This window comes from Tamandua tetradactyla, chromosome 1 (assembly GCF_023851605.1).
Source record: "Tamandua tetradactyla isolate mTamTet1 chromosome 1, mTamTet1.pri, whole genome shotgun sequence".
NCBI classification, from domain to species: Eukaryota; Metazoa; Chordata; class Mammalia; order Pilosa; family Myrmecophagidae; genus Tamandua; species Tamandua tetradactyla.
This window is the reverse complement of record NC_135327.1, coordinates 141,523,400-141,537,196: the sequence shown is the minus strand read 5'-3', so window position 1 is coordinate 141,537,196 and position 13,797 is coordinate 141,523,400. Positions and strand designations below refer to the sequence as shown.

General features: G+C 35.2%; 1 protein-coding gene across 2 annotated transcripts in view; it reads left to right on the top strand.

Annotated features, from left to right (window-relative positions):
* Positions 1-13,797, top strand: part of DNAJC2 (DnaJ heat shock protein family (Hsp40) member C2) — a 29,010-nt gene that overhangs the window by 9,599 nt on the left and 5,614 nt on the right. For both annotated transcript variants that reach the window (XM_077158131.1, XM_077158056.1), the window contains exons 4-10: positions 2,593-2,691; positions 3,711-3,852; positions 6,510-6,590; positions 8,555-8,620; positions 9,125-9,216; positions 9,399-9,520; positions 9,923-10,072. In XM_077158131.1, coding sequence (XP_077014246.1) covers positions 2,593-2,691; positions 3,711-3,852; positions 6,510-6,590; positions 8,555-8,620; positions 9,125-9,216; positions 9,399-9,520; positions 9,923-10,072 — 752 coding nt within the window. The remainder of the gene's footprint in view (positions 1-2,592; positions 2,692-3,710; positions 3,853-6,509; positions 6,591-8,554; positions 8,621-9,124; positions 9,217-9,398; positions 9,521-9,922; positions 10,073-13,797) is intronic.

Here is a 13,797-nt window from a genome sequence, read left to right as displayed (position 1 = left end):
AGCCCCAGGCAATCTGCTTTCTGTCTCTGTGGATTTACCTATTACATACATTCATAATAGTGGAGTCATATAATTTGTGGTCTTTTGTGACTGGCTTTTTTCTCTTAGTATAATGTATTCAAGGTTCATATGTTGTAGCATGTATTAGTATTTTAATTGCCAAATAATATATCCCTTTGTATGCATATATCATATTTTATTATCACTTAACAGGGTTGAAGGATATTTGGATTGTTTCTACTTGTTTTTTTTTCTTGTTTAAGCAATTGTGGTTTGTTTTTTTTTCTTTTACATGGGCAGGCACCAGGAAGCGAACCCAGGTCACTGGCATGGCAGGCAAGAACTCTGCCACTGAGCCATCATTGCCTGCCCCATTGTGTTTTTTTTAACAGCCTTATTTATAATTCACATATCATACAATTTATCCATTTAAGTGTACGGTTAAGTGTTTTTTAATATATTCACAGAGTTATGCCACCAGTACCACAATTTGAAAACATTTCATTGCTCCCCAAAAAACCCTGTGCCCACTGGTAGTCATACACCATTTCCCCCAAACTCCCAGCCCTAGGTAACTGCTCATCTACTTCTGTCTCTATAGATTTGGCTATTCTGGGTATTTCATATAAATGGAATCACAAATATGTAGCCTTTTGTGATTGGCTTCTTTCACTTAGTATACTGTTTTCAAGGTCCATCCATGTTGCAATATGTATTAGTACTTCATTCCCTTTTTATGGCCAGATAATATTCAGTTGTAGGGATAAGCTACATTTTGTTTATCCATTCATTAGTAGACGGATATTTGGGTTGTTTTCATTTTTTGCCTCATTTGTTAAGGAGGTACAATTTGTGATCTTTACAATGTAACCACTTACTGTTGCTTTAAGCATTTTTTAAATTTTATAATAGTCTGACATTTATAGAAATGTTTCAAGTGCAGTGCAAAAAAACTTTTTTTCTTCAACTATTTGAGAGTATGTTGCTGACATGATGTCCTGTCACCCCTGAATTAATTTTTTTTTCCTATAAGCGAGGTAGTTTTCCTGTATTTTCAGGACCCACTTTTGAAAATTGCAAACCAGTTATTTTGTAGAATGTCCCTCAATTTGGGTTTGTCTGACATTTTGTCATGATTAGATTCAGATTGTGCTTCTAGAGAGAGAGAGCAGCACTATCTTAGAAGAGATGCTGTGTTCTTCTCATTGCATCCTCTTAGGTGACACATGATTTCAGTTTGTTCCATTATTTGTAATGTTCACTTTGATCCCTGATTAAGGTGGTGTTTGCCAAGCTTCTACACTATAAAGTTACTCTTTTTCCCTTTGTAACTAATAACAGTTTTGTGGGATGTACTTTGAGACTATGTGAATATCTCATTCCTTATCAGACTTAAATTTTATTCATTTTTTGTATTCATATGGATTATTTATGAGCCATCATTGCCTGCCCCATTGTGTTTTTTTAATAGCCTTATTTATAATTCACATATCATACAATTTATCCATTTAAGTGTACGGTTAAGTGTTTTTTAATATATTCACAGAGTTATGCTACCAGTACCACAATTTGAAAACATTTCATTGCCCCCCAAAAAACCCTGTGTCCATAGTCATACACCATTTCCCCCAAACTCCCAGCCCTAGGCAACTGCTCATCTGTCTCTATAGATTTGGCTATTCTGGGCATTGCATATAAATGGAATAAAAAATTATTATTTTTATCATCTTTATTTATTTTGATGCTCATATTAGCTCATATTTGGCTTGAGGGTGCCCCTTCAAGCTGTCTTCTGTGTTCTTTTGTGATGTCCTATCATTCTTTGAGCACTTCCTTGCTTCCTGGCAATATAGCACTTTTTTTAAAAAGAGGGGGAAAAAGTAAAGTAGAAATTTAATTCAAACTTTTAAAAGAATAGCACTTAAGAAGATGGAGGAAAAAAATCAAAGAAAAAATATCCCAAAATGGATTTTATAAAATGTAAAAAAAATAGTGAAATACACAAAGAATGAATAACAAAAAAAATGAAAACCATTATAGAAGATATTTTCGTTTGTGACCACTATCATATGCAAATGAATTTTTAAATTGTGGTAAAAAATAATTCTTTGAAATTGAGGAAGAAGTTGAAAAAGTTAACAATTACCTCCTAAAAATTAGGCCTAAATGTTTTCTCAAACGAATTTTTTCAAATGTGTAAGGAATTGCAAATTCTCATGTTAAACTGTTTTGGAACAATTCATTTTGTAAAGTTAATGTAGTCCCAATATGAAAACCTGATGAGTTCAAAAAAACAAAAAAAACTACAAACTCATCTTTTTCATAAATAAAATGCAAGAAAAACTCAAAATAATCGCAAATTCAGTCTAACACTACATTCAAAGAATAATTACCATAAATAAGTGGTTTCAGGATCAAACTTAAATATATTAACATTCTGAACTTGTTTACAGATTACCATTAAATCCAGATGATTTCCTAAGTAAATGGTGAAAATGTATTAAATACAATTTAACACCCATTCCTTTTTGATAAAGCGAATTCTTATAGTAGCTCCCTATCATTTATTATCTTACCTGATTCATTTTGTAGATAAGGCAATGGTTTTGAAACATCACCCAGACAAACGGAAAGCAGCTGGTGAACCAATAAAAGAAGGAGATAATGACTACTTCACTTGCATAACCAAAGGTAAGAAAATCTTTTAGATTTGAGGATTTCTAACAGTGATTATGATTTATTAATTACTCGAGTTGGGTTTCCCTTGTGTAGTGTATGAAGTTCACTTAACTCTACCATAACATTTTAAAACGTGTTTGGTTGCATCTGGTTATTTCTAATAATCTCCCTAGAGCTTCATACTTATAGTGAAGTTCCCCTGACCCCTTAGCAATGCCTGGCAGCTTGCTGAAAATGCAGAATCTCAGGCCTCAACTCATACTTACTGAATCAGAATGTGCAGTTGAACAAGATTTCCAGGTGATTCTTATGAGAAGCTCATCCTAAAGTTAACTCATGTAAGTGTTATATCTAATAATGAAAATACTGAGCCACTTTGATTGGAGGTCTGGTGCAACCTAATACTTTCTCTGTCATTTTTGCATTTCAGATGTTAGTGGGATTAAAATGTTCCTCAGGTGTTTTCCTAATTTAAATCAAGAAGTTGATTATGTCCATGTACATAATCCACAACTGTTTATTGCTATTAACATAGTCATATCCTCATTAAGCAAATTAATATATATAACCACCATTTCTAAATGTTTCCTTGAATGTGATTCTGTATTTTGATGATTTTTTAAAAATTATATACATACCTTTTTACTCTTTATTGGCCCAGTCTTATTTTATTGGCCCACTGTCACACAGTGTTCAGAAGCCTAAAATCTGTTGATGCTTTGTAACCTTGTTGGGATCTAGCTATTTGTTTTTCCCTGGTCACCTGCTTTCTTACAGGGTGAGTACTTAAGTATGGTTTTGCCCTTTGTCTCCTAGAAGGTATACTTTTCCTAGTTGTTAAATTTGATTTTATCCAATAGTGGTGTCCAGTAGGTAGCTATCACTACCTAAATTAAATCCTTCCCACTCCACAGACATACATAATTTTTAAATATAAAACTAGCAACTTTTTTTAAGGGGGTATATTTGTTTTCTCATAGAAAAAAATATATAAAGTTATGGTGATGTGACTTTGTAGTTTTTTTCCTCAGCTTATGAAATGTTGTCTGATCCAGTGAAAAGGCGAGCATTTAACAGTGTAGATCCTACTTTTGATAACTCAGTTCCTTCCAAAAGTGAAGCAAAGGACAATTTCTTTGAAGTGTTTTCTCCAGTGTTTGAAAGAAATTCCAGGTAAGTTAAGGCATCAATTTTTGAATGGGCAGTGAATAAAAAAGTTTTGGAAAGTCCCCTTGGGGGACTGGGGAGAAAGGAGGAAATATCCTCTTTCTTTCATTAAACTCAGTTTTTACTAGTGTTTACCAGTACTATTCTACAGGTTTGGTTCTCTCTGCTCTGAAACATTGTCTTAGAGAACGTTTTTTCTTTTTTTTTGTTATTTAACAGATCTTCACACACAGCGCAGTCCATACATGGCATACAATCAGGGGCTCACAATATCATCACATAGTTGTGTATTTATCACCAATGATCATTTTTAGAGCATTTGCATCACTCCAGAATAAGAAATGAAAAGAAAAAACTCATATATCCCATGCCCCTTACCCCTCCCTCTCATTGACCACTAGTATTTCTATCTACCCAATTTATTTTACTCCTATCCATCCTATTATTTATTTATTTTTAATCCATATTTTTTTACTCATCTGTCCATACTCTGGAGAAAAGGAGCATCAGACACAAGGTTTTCACAATCAGTCACATTATAAAAGCTGTATTGTTTTAGTCATCTTCAAGAATCAAGGCTACTGGAACACAGGTCAACAGTTTCAGGTACTTTCCTCTAGCCACTCCAATACACCATAAGCTAAAAAGGGATATGTACATAATGCATAAGAATAGCCTCCAGAATTACCATCTCATTTCTGTTTGAAATTTCTCAGCCACTGAAACTTTATTTTCTCTTATTTTTCTCTTCTCCCTTTTGGTCAAGAGGCTTTCTCAGTCCTATGATGTCATGCCCTAGCTCATCTCAGGAGTTCTGTCCCGCTTTGCCACAGAGATTTACACCCCTGGGAGTCGTGTCCCATGTTGAGGGGGTGGGGATGGGGAGGTCAGTGAGTTCACCTGCCGAGGTGGCTTAGAGAGATATACCACATCTGAGGAACAAAAGAGGTTCTCTGGAGGTGACTTTTAGGCATAATTATAAGTAGGCTTGGCTTCTCCTTTGCAGGAATAAGTGTAATAGGGGCAAGCCCCAAAGATCACGGGCTCAGCCTAGTGATTTGGTTGTCCCCTATACATGGAGAATATTAGGAATTCTCCATGGAGAAGTGGAATATTTCCTCCTTTCTCGGACTTTGCAAATACTTTTTTATTCACTGCCCAAGCTACTCTGAGATATATTGGGACATCACAGCAACCGGAACAAACCAGCAAGATCTCACGCCCTCTCCAAGATTCCATGTACTTACAGTGTTCGACTATACTGATCATACAAGTTAAATTAGGTAATGCACTACCCAAAATATAAATTTTGCACCAAATAAACATCTCTCCCTTTGGTCTCACACAGAAGTTGAAGTTTTAAAATATAAATATCATCATTTACCCCTATATTCTGATTTATCTTAGTCCAGTCCACATCATCTTTATTCATATCTCCAGTCAAAGTCTGATCCCTTTTTCAACTTTTTAAATAGTTCCTATATGGGGTACTGCTGATTTCCATAGCTTCAGAGCTCTAACTCTTGAGTCTCAGGTGTCATATAAATACCTAGAGTTTCTGGGAAAAATCAGGTTATGTACAAACAGCTCAGTATGTCAGAATTTAGAAATAACAGTTACAACTCCCAAATATATACGACTGCTGTAAGAGATTGCATACAATCTAGGACCCTTTACGATAAGCCCTAATCTGATAACCCATACTCTAAATTTCAGTTGACCGTATTGTATCAGTGAGGCATGATAACATTTGTCTTTTTGTTTCTGACATTTCATTCAACATACAGTCCTTAAGGTTCATTCACCTAGTTGCATGTCTCACAACATCATTTCTTCTTGCAGCCACTCAGTACTGTTGTATGCATACACCACAGTTCACCTTCCTCCCCTCAGTTGTTGTACCCTTAGGCCACCTCCATCCTTGTGAATCTTAGGGAATATCTTAATCGTACATTGTAATTACATGGATAGCTTGAAAAACTGATGCCTGGATCCCATTCCCAGAAATTCTGATTTAACTCGTTTGGAGTGTAAATAGGGTTTTTTAATGCTCCCTTGTTGAGTCTGTTGTGCAGCTAAATTTGAGAATCACTTTGATCAGAGGTTTGGTGCAGACTAATATTTCTCTATCCTTTATTCTCACATTTATTTTAAGTAAGTTTTATTTTTTGTGCAATAGTTTCGTAGAGTGGAAGACATGGGTCGGTAGCAGCCTCAGGATCCTTTCAGAGGTGCTGAATAAAGAGCTAAGCCTACAGAAGTCTGACTCTTTTATGAGTGTTAACATTTTTTTTAAAGACTGGGCTTACATGTTGCTTCTGTGCTTCCTATGTAGAAGCCAGCAGGAAGTGAACTTGGGAGAAGGGGCTAGCTCCTGCTTTCCCCTAGCAAGCATATCAGGTGCTATTATTTTCTATTTTATAGAACCAAACACAACCTGGTGGTTAGAGCATTGTTCATTGTTTTCTGCCCCCACCCCAGTCCACACTTGTCTTCTCTTTCATTGTACCTGCATTGTTCAGTGCACCATTGTTGACGTGCCAGATCCATTTTTTAGTCAGAGGGTGCATTTTCAGCATATTTAGTAAAAAGTACAAATTAGATTGTCTGTTGAACTTATGTACACATTTTTTAAAAATCAAATTTGTCTTTTAATATTTCAGATGGTCAAATAAGAAAATTGTTCCTAAACTTGGTGATATGAATTCATCATTTGAAGATGTAGATGCATTTTATTCCTTCTGGTAAGTAAAGACCCTACTTTACATGTAGGATGTTGTCATTTTTTTTCCTTTAATGTAATTTTTTGAGATATAGTCATGCGCCATACTGTCTATCCATAGTATACAGTCAGTGACTTACAGTATCATCTCATAGTTGTATGCTTCTCACCAAAATCAATTTTTGAACATTTTCATTCCCCATGAAGCAAAAGAGAAGATCCAAAACACCCGGTAACTTTTAGGTCATTTTTTTAAGGAATATTCAATAACTGATTCAGTGTTAATAGGTTAGTTGAGGTTGCAGGATGTTGTTAAGTGTTTTCTGTGTTAAGGTGATCAGTGAGGGCTTTTTCCCTTCACTGTGTTAATGTGGTATATTACATTTTTAAATTTTCTAATTTTGAACAACCTTGCACGACTGGAATAAATCCCACTTGATCAGGATGTATAATTCTTTTAATGTGTGGTTAGATTTGATTGCTGATATTTTGTGAGAATTTTCACATCCATATTTATAAGGGATATTGTCTGTAATTTTATTTTCTTGCAGTATCTTTATCTGGCTTCCATATTAGAGTGATGTTGGGCTCATAGAATGAGTTAAGGAGTGTTTCCTCCTCTTGAGTTCTTTGGAAGCATTTGAGCAATATTGGTGTTAATTCTTCTTGGAGTATTTGGTAAAATTCACCTGTGAAGCCATGTCTTGGACTTTTCTTTGTTGAGAGGTTTTTGATGAGTGAGCCATTCTCTTTCCTTGTATCGATCTGTTGAGGTCTTTTAATTCTTCCTGAGTTGGTGTAGGTAATTTGTGTGTTCCTAAGAATCTATCCATTTCATCTATGTTATCTAATTTGTTGACATACAGTTGTTCTTATAATCCTTTTTATTTCTTTGGAGTCAGTAGTACTGTCCTGCCTTCATTTCTGATTTTACTTATTTGTGTCCTCTTTTTCTGTTAGTCTGGCTAAAGGTCTGTGAACCTCTTCTTTTGCGAGGACCTATTTTTGGTTTTGTTGATTCTATTTTTTATTCTCAATTTCATTTATCTCCAATCTAATCTTTGTCTTTTCTTTCCTGCTGCATGTTTGAGGTTTAGTTTGTTTTTGTCCTCTAGTTCCTCAAGGTGTGGAGTTAGGTCTCTGATTTGAGATCTTTCTTCTTTTTATTGTAAGCATTTAGAGCTATAAGTTTCCCTGTTAGCACTGCCTTTGCTGCATCCCCAGAATTTTTGGTATGTTGTGTTTTCATAATATTTCCCAATTTCCCTTGTGATTGCTGCTTTGACCCACCGTTTAACACTGCATTGTTTATTTTCCACATATTTGTGATTCTTCCAGTTCTCCTCTGTTCTTGATTTCTAGCTTCATTCATTGTGGTCAGGGAAAATAAGTTGTGTGGGTTCAACCTTGTTTTTGTCTTAACATGCAATCTATCTTGGAGAATGATTCATGTGCACTAGAGAATAATGTGTATTCTGCTATTGTTGGGTGAAGTGTTCTGTGTATGTTAGGTCTAGTTGTTTAGTATTTTTCAAGTCTTGTATGTCCTTATTAATCCTTCTGTCTAGATGTTCTATCCATTATCACAAGTGGCATATTGAAGTCTCCTACTATTAATTAAGAGTCGTCTGTTTGTCCCTTCAAATCTATCAGTATTTCATATATTTGGGGGCACTACTGTTAGGTGCATATATATTTTTAATTGTTAGGCCGTCTTTGAATTCACCCCTCTGTCAGCATAGGGGCCTTCTTTGTCACTTGTAATAGTTTTTTAATTAAAGCCTTTTTAAAAATCTGGTATTAGTATAGCAGCCCCAGCTCTTCTTTGTTACTCTTTGCATGTAATATTTTCCTTTCTTTCACTTTCAGCTTATTATGTCTTTGAATTTAATGTGAATCTCTTGTAAACATCCTATAGTGGGGTCTCTAACTTAATTGTAAAAATAACTGAAAAAATTGATTTGGCTTTATTTCTCTTTATATTAGGTATAATTTTGATTCTTGGAGAGAATTTTCTTATTTAGATGAAGAAGAAAAAGAGAAAGCAGAATGGTATGTATGCAAGTCATTAATAGAGTTGTTTTGTAATTTGTTTTTTTGGCATTTTTTATATGATGATGTAAAAATAGGCCATATATATATTCTTTCATATTTTCTCTTTATATACCTTTTTTACGCAAGTGTTTGATATTTGATCCCCATCACAGGTGCTAAGCTAGCTAGAACCAAATCAGTCATTACTTTAGGATAAGCTTAAGAAATTGCCATGGAATTAATTGTTATTATAGCTCAATTCAGCAATTATTCCTTTCTTTTTAGTTGCCTAACAGGTTTTATTTTAGTTTTTCTTGTGTGTGTATGGAAATTCTTTTGATATGAATGACCCAAAATATTAACCAAAATAATAGCAAATAGAATCATCTTTTAACTAGTGTTAGTAATGACATAGCATTTTCACCTTTTAAGACATTATTTAAATATAAATTTATAAAATTTTACATTTTCCAGTCAGCATCTATTAGCAATAGTTTGTTTCCAATACTTTCTGTTTTATAGTCGTGATGAGAGGAAATGGATTGAAAAGCAAAATAGAGCAACAAGGGCACAAAGGAAAAAAGAAGAAATGAACAGGATAAGAACATTAGTCGGTAAATATAATTGATGTTTGTTTGTTTTTTTGGCATGGGCAGGCTCCAGAAATTGAACCCGGTTCTCTGGCATGGCAGGCGAGGATTCTGCCACTGTGCCACCATTGTACCAGCTTGTTTTTTTTTTTAACGTTTTTTAATTGTATGTTAAAAATTCAAAAGATTAACTTTTTTCCTGGTAGATAATGCATATAGCTGTGATCCAAGGATAAAAAAATTCAAGGAAGAAGAAAAAGCTAAGAAAGAAGCAGAAAAGAAAGCAAAAGCAGAAGCAAAACGGAAGGAGCAAGAAGCTAAAGAGAAGGTAAGCTGACATTTGATAAAGTTGGTCATTTCATAAATCTTTAGTCTTCAGACCTGTTAAAAAGCTACAATCTAGGAACAGAGAATTGGGTGCTACTCTGAATGAACATTGGTACATGTTGGTACAGTTGATGGTGAGGGAGATCTTCCTGAGCAAATTCTTACTGAGAAAACACATGATGTTCAGATAAAATCCTTTAATGCTTTTAATACTTTTAATATATCTGTCTTGTATTTTCTAACAATGTTGTAGGTCTTGCCCAGTTGACATTTCACCCTTCAGTCTTCAATAAGTTGAAGTGTCCCCTTTTTTCTAATTTATTCATTATTGAAGTTTTAAAATAAGATTTTAGAGCATTTTGAAATTCTTCTCATTAAAATGATATCACTCCCCATATTACAGCAAAGGCAAGCTGAATTAGAAGCTGTTCGGTTAGCTAAGGAGAAAGAAGAAGAGGAAATTAGACAGCAAGCTTTGTTGGCAAAGAAGGAAAAAGATATACAGAAAAAAGCCATTAAAAAGGAAAGGCAAAAACTTCGAAATTCATGCAAGGTATGTCAGACTGTGATTGAAAAAGAACTTGGCAACAAGTCAAGTTGCAGATTAAGCTTAATGAATATTTCAGTATACAACTGAAAGGTTTTTTTTCTTTTTTAATTAGAGATGTAGGTTTATAGAAAAATCATGTGGAAAATAGAGTTCCCATATATATTCATCCCCATTAACACTTTGTATTAATGTGGTACTTTGTTATAATTATACTATTTTTTTTCCCCAAAGCTTAACAGATTTATTGAGGGGATAAAGCAGGGGGAGGGAAAGGGAGAAACCAGGTGGGAACCTGAAAATGGCTCCCACTTGGTGAGCCAGCAAGAAAGAAAAATGGCTCCAGTGCTTTGTTCTGGGAGCTGTGTTTTAAAGGGAAAGTGACGCCAGGAGGGGAGGGTGCCTACTAGGTGGTGTACTGTCCCTTGATTGAATGGGGACTAGTTAACTTGTGATTTGATTGGTTGCTGAGGTATTGATGTACTACTATTCTACTTTGATGTGCGGCTGCATGTATCAGGCAGGATGAGGTACTGGTAGAGGAGAATGTTAGCAGCAGAAACAGATAATGACTATATTTTCTAATTATCTGGGATGTCTTAATTTGCCATCTGAAGGATAAGCTGAATTGGGAGGGGGGCGCACTGAGTGGTCCCTGCATCAAGAGTTCATTTTGCTCTTAAAATTCTTTTCCTGTCTTTTCTTTTTAATAAAATTGAATGAAGCTGGTGTTGGGTTTGGGTTAGTACCTTAGCTTAGCTCAATGCAATTTTGAAGGAGTAGGGGCCTTGTGTTCTTTCATTAACTACTTCTGGCTGTGTTCGGGCAAAGTTAAAGGGGGAGAAATTGCTCCGAGCTGAGTAGGGGCATCATTTATTGAGTCTCTGGGCATCTTCTGTTGGAACAGTTATATAGTGATGTCTTTGCTGCAACAGAAGATTTTCAAATTTCTGTTGCAGCAGGAGTATGTTTTCAGAATTTTGCCAGTTGTTCACGGCTGCTATTGACAAATCTAGACAGACACTGTAAGAGGCAGGGGGCTAGGAGGAAAATTAATAGGAGGATAAATTAAGGGCCCCATGAGGGGAAGCAGAATAGCTTGTAAAGGGATGGAGAAGAATGAAAGAAAATTTGAGAGAAAGGCAAAAAGATGAATGTTGAAACTAGTTGTTATTCTTGGAGAGTTCAGCATCTTCAGGTTTTAGAGCTTCTCTGGTATTGGAACAATCTGGAGGTTCAAGTTTCTAGGGCCGAATTAATTGTAGATGTCTGAGTGCTGTGGAGGTGAGTGGGCATTGCCTCAGGGTGGTCTCGCCCAGTGGATTCAAGTCATTAAGGACATGGAAGCCTGAACAGCCATGCCGTTTTGGGGAACAGAGTGTCTGGGAGGCTGTTCCCGTAGCACTGAAGGGCTAGAAACTCAAACCTCAGTCTAATCTCTGTTCTTGGGTTTTGGCACCGTTATGTTAGGCACAGAGTTGTTAAGGAATCCATGCAGGACAGCGAGTCAAAGCTTAACAGACTTACTGAGGGGTAAAGCAAGAGAAAGCAGGTGGGAGCCTGAAAATGGCTCTCTCCTGGGGAGCCAGTAAGAGGAAAGAAAAATATGTAATTATACTATTAACTGTATATGGTCCATGGTTTACATTAGGGTTCATTGTTTGTGTTATACAGTCCTATGGTTTTCAGTTTTTTTAATTTTTATTCAGTAACACACACACCACCTAAAATTTGCCCTTTTAACCACATTCAGATATATAATTCATTGGTCTCAATTATTCACAATGTGCTACCATTACCAACACCCATTACCATAGTTTATTTTTGACATAACCATAATACTGTTATCCATCCTAAAAATTGTTTAATATCCTCATTCCTGGTCAGATTTCTCTGATTGTCTCAACAATGTATTTTAATAGTTTATTCAAATACACATCCAAATAGGGTCATTGCAAAGGCTTCAGATGTGGGTTTCCTAGTATGTCTCTTAAAACACTCTCATTCTATAAAAGGCCTCAGATCATCACCACATTCCCCAGCTCCCATTGCCAGTGATTTGTTGGTCTAACCAGATCATTTGTTCTTTAGACTGTCCCACATACTGGTTTTAGCTGATTACTTTATGATGATTTAAAATTAATTTTTATCTTAGCAAAAATTTCTTTTAGAACTTAAACTTGGGTTGTTTTCAAAGATATATTATTTTTATCTAGTCCAAGGGATATACTTTAGATGAGGACTGGTACTTTGCATCCAAGTAGTTTTCACTAAAAAATGTTGATCCAAAAATGCCAAAAGTTTTAAAATGTAGTTTTGTTTAAATATAAGAGGTGTTCTTACATTTTTTAACTGGTAAGGTCAGGGAGCAGTATAATTTCTTATTAAAACAGCACTGAATGAATAAATTTATGACATTTCAAGCTATAGTAAGGACTACCATATAGAGTGTATACCATTGTAAATTGTCAAGTATATGAATGATGAATATGTATAAAAAAATAATATATTATCTTCCATATGATTATCCAGGTTTTGGACACTAGCGTATATATTCTAATATATGCTATCCTAAATCTTTAGTTAATAATTGAAATTATCCTGCCCCATCAGCAGGTTTTAACAGAGGTTTAATAAAAATACAAGCATGTTGTTTAGGCTTTTGGTAAGCAAGAGGAAAATCTCAATGGAAATAATGAAATATTTTCTTTAGATTTCACTTGGGTAGAAAAAGTTTTCAGGAGGATGTAATATATTATCAAATTGGTAAAGAGGTGGGCTAAAGGCAAGCTACCTAGATTTGAAATCATTCTCCACCTATCACTTATCAACTCTGGGACCTCTACAAGGCTGTCTCAGTTCCTCTGACTCAGTTTTCTTACCTATAAAACAGCTAAAATAATACCAGTCATAGAGTTGTGAAGATTAAACAAGATAATTTACATGTACTTGACATATTTGGCATATCATGAGCTCAGTAAAAATCTTAAAAAGCACAGTTAGAAAATAGAAAGCTCGAGTACTTCCTGGAGATGATGTATAAGTGAGAATAAAAGTTCTTGCATTGGTTAGGTATTTTATTGCCTCTTTCCAGATGAGTTCATTTATTCTTTCATCAAATATCTGCTGAGCATTTGCTGTGTGCCAAGCTTTTTTTTTAACTGATGTGGATGTAATGACACAAGCAATTCAAATACTTCAATAAGTATTTATCAACAAGGTAGTCAAAGGAAGCTTTCTGAATCTAGTAGGACTTACCTACTCTGTAGTAAAACAGTATGTGCACAGAACTAGAAATGAGAGAGAACATGGAACACTGAGAGAATGCACAGGTCCAGGAAATGAGATTTAGTGAGCTAGAGGCAGCTGAAGAGAAACAAGCAGGAGCCAGGTCCTGAAAGACATTATTATGTGTCTTGCTAAAGAGTTGAAACCTGATTCTGGGTTGTTTTGGGTCAGGGTGCTGAGAGACGTGGCAAAGAAACCAGTTAGAACTCTTTGGCATTAATCCAGGTGACAAAGGATTGTAGCCTGAACTAAGATTTGGATGGTGGGAATGGAAAGAAGTAGATGAATTATTATTTAGGCGGTAGAAAAGGCTTTTGCATATTGGGTATTAATTGTATGCTGGAGAAAATAGAGAAGCATGTGGGTTTATATGTACATGGGTTTCTTGCATGGAACACTGCATAGAGAATGCTAATACCTCCTCTTGCTTAACACATTACATT